Below are 2,666 nucleotides of genomic sequence, written 5' to 3' on the forward strand. Positions count from 1 at the left end.
TGTGACAGCCAGGTCAATGTGGTTTAACCTCAGTGAAACAGGACAAAGATTAGTGGTCACTGTAATGTGTTCCTTTGACTAAAATACCTCCAACATGTTACTTAGTGAGAGTGAAACAAAATTAGAATGTGGAAATGTTTATTTGTAGACAGTGATGGTTTGGCAAAAACTAAGATATGACAATTTTCTCCATAATGAGATGCGGAAGCCTGAGACATGCAACTTTAATGACTGGAAGCTCGAAGTGAATGAGTCAATGGTCAACCTGCTTAGCACAATGTGACACAGAGCTTCCTCACACATTTAGCCTGTACTTATATGATTGCATCATACATAGAATTCTAGGATGAAGTGGCTGTGAGTATACAGTTCTTCATCCTGAAGTTCTAAAATATTAATCTAAAATACAATATAAATTAATTGTAAGTCATATTTTCTTCAACATTATACATTTTTTCAAGATAAATGTCACTAGCCCTCACACACATAACCTGTAAGTTATGAGAAGGCTTTCAGAATTCCTCTTTAAGTTAAGCATCCATATAAATACTATAAATAACAAATTAATAGATTTAAATCAATATAACCTGTCGTATTTGTTCTGATACCCTGTAGAGGGGACCATTAATTTCCGTTTAAAATAAAACGTCTCCCTTGAAGAACATGCATTATAACATGCATGCCTACTGGCACATTAAACATTATAGTAGGGCTAATTTTAGATGGAATATGTTTAAGTTTCATATCAAGAATCCTCCCCGTAAACAGAGCGCAATCAAATACAGAATTTGCGTCCTGGAATCAAAAATTACGGAAACCAAGAGTTACTCACTGTGCTATAGTGAAGAATGGCCGAAATAAAACGTTCTAATGTGGTACTTTTTTGGATACATATTTCATCTTATGACTACATATCAATTACTAATATGCCCTAATAAGGGTGGCACGGTCCGACTTTCACAAGTATTACATCTGTTTAAAACATTGAGGGTTGATTGCAAAACTGCTGGAAAAGACCCAACGTGAACACATACATAGCTTACATTGATAAACCCAAGCGTACAACTGCGAGTGCCCTGTCCTCTTATCCCATCATTCCATTAATGATACGGGGGCTGGGAGGGGGGTTTAGGGAATGCACGTTCCACGGGTCGTCGAGGGAGTCTTTGACTTTGACATCCCTCGGGGAGTTCAGCCTCCTGGTCCATCTCCAAGGTGTCATCCAGCTCCGTCATTGCCCGGGAGTCCTCATCCTCCTCCGTTTGACCCAGCATGCTGTAAGGATCAGAAGAATCAACCACCCGGTTCCTCTTCTCCCGGTGCAAGAGGCGCTCCAGCGGCACGGTGTTCATCTCCGATAGGAAGAGGGAGGTTTGCGGTAGATTCTGACTCACAGTGTACACTTGCTTTATCCCTTCCAAGTTGAGCAGAATACCAGTTCTGCAAGAGTAGTACACGTCGCGGTGGTTTTCCAATAACTTGTGGTTAAAAGGACAGTCTTTCTTGTGGCAAACAGTCTGTAAACAGATTAATTTACGCAAACAGACCATTTATAAACGTACATAAAATAACTTCATTGTCAAAGTGTTACTTGAGTGCTAAACACAAGAACACTTCGACCAATGTAAAAATGTGATATTATATTGGCTATGTGTTTGGATAAAAGTGGTCTGAAATCCGTGCGTAAAAGCGCATTTTTGGTAGGCATATGACAGAAAGAGCTCAAATTAGGAAACTTCTGAGTCTTATTCTACATGTTAAGAACACATGTATTTCAGTTCAATGGATAATGAAAATGGGCATTTACTTACAGAGCTGAAAGGGTTTCCCAGGGCATCCATGCACAGGTAGCGGTTACTTTTGACTCCAAGTATCGCCACGCGCTCTCTTGTTTCCGCCTTCAATAAAATCACACCTGTTGACAAAATGAAATGTGTTAGCCTATAGAAGCAGATTAAAGACAAAGACTTAAAACAAAATTTCAATCAAAACCAAACGGCAAAAATGTAATAAGAACTTACTGTATGAGCCTCGAAGTGTAGTTTTGCGCAAGTGGCCATTTAAACTGATCTCAATGTAGAAATTGTTCACGTCTGAAGACGTCTGCAAACTGGCAAACTGGCAACCTTCAGCTGATCTGATGGTCCAACGTCTTCTCGGATTCCCCCAGTTGGATCCTATGAGAGGTGATGGGTTTGGAAGAGCGTCTACTAGTCGAAATCCCAGAAGAACAGCCAGTAAGAGCACAAGGACGGCGTCCCTCATCCCAGATGTATTGGTTATTTCCATCTTTTACCCCTAAAATACAGACAATGTATCCCAGAGATTTCGGATGTAGCTTTGAATTCAGCAGCAAGCTGTTGGCAAACTTCATCTGATCTGATGGTCCAACGTTTGAGAACGGCTCAATTTAAAGGGATCCAAGTGCCACTCCTGCTCGCATCCTTTAGCCTACGCAGCGCTCGCCCCCAACGCAGATGTGGGTCTTTCTCTCGGCGGGAGGAAGGGGGTGCATCTCCACCTGAATGTTTGTCTAAAGGTATTGGTCACCAAATAACGTAGTAGTCTCCTTGAGCAATGTCTGTACAAAAGTGACGTATTTTTTCAAACATCAGCACTTTCATAACCATGATCCTTGCACTAATATTTAAATTGCATATGTCATC

General features: G+C 40.8%; 1 protein-coding gene across 1 annotated transcript; it reads right to left on the reverse strand.

Moving 5' to 3' along the window:
• LOC139565885 (fibroblast growth factor 23-like) lies at window positions 1-2,289 on the reverse strand. The gene is made up of 3 exons (XM_071386515.1): window positions 2,022-2,289; window positions 1,812-1,915; window positions 1-1,517 (listed from the first exon to the last, which is right to left on the reverse strand). Exons 1-3 carry the CDS (start codon window positions 2,287-2,289, stop codon window positions 1,101-1,103), a joined length of 789 nt encoding a protein of 262 aa, XP_071242616.1. The 3' UTR covers window positions 1-1,100.
• Between the last annotated feature and the right edge of the window lie 377 nt (window positions 2,290-2,666).

The sequence above is a fragment of the Salvelinus alpinus genome, chromosome 37, assembly GCF_045679555.1.
Source record: "Salvelinus alpinus chromosome 37, SLU_Salpinus.1, whole genome shotgun sequence".
Classification (NCBI taxonomy): Eukaryota; Metazoa; Chordata; class Actinopteri; order Salmoniformes; family Salmonidae; genus Salvelinus; species Salvelinus alpinus.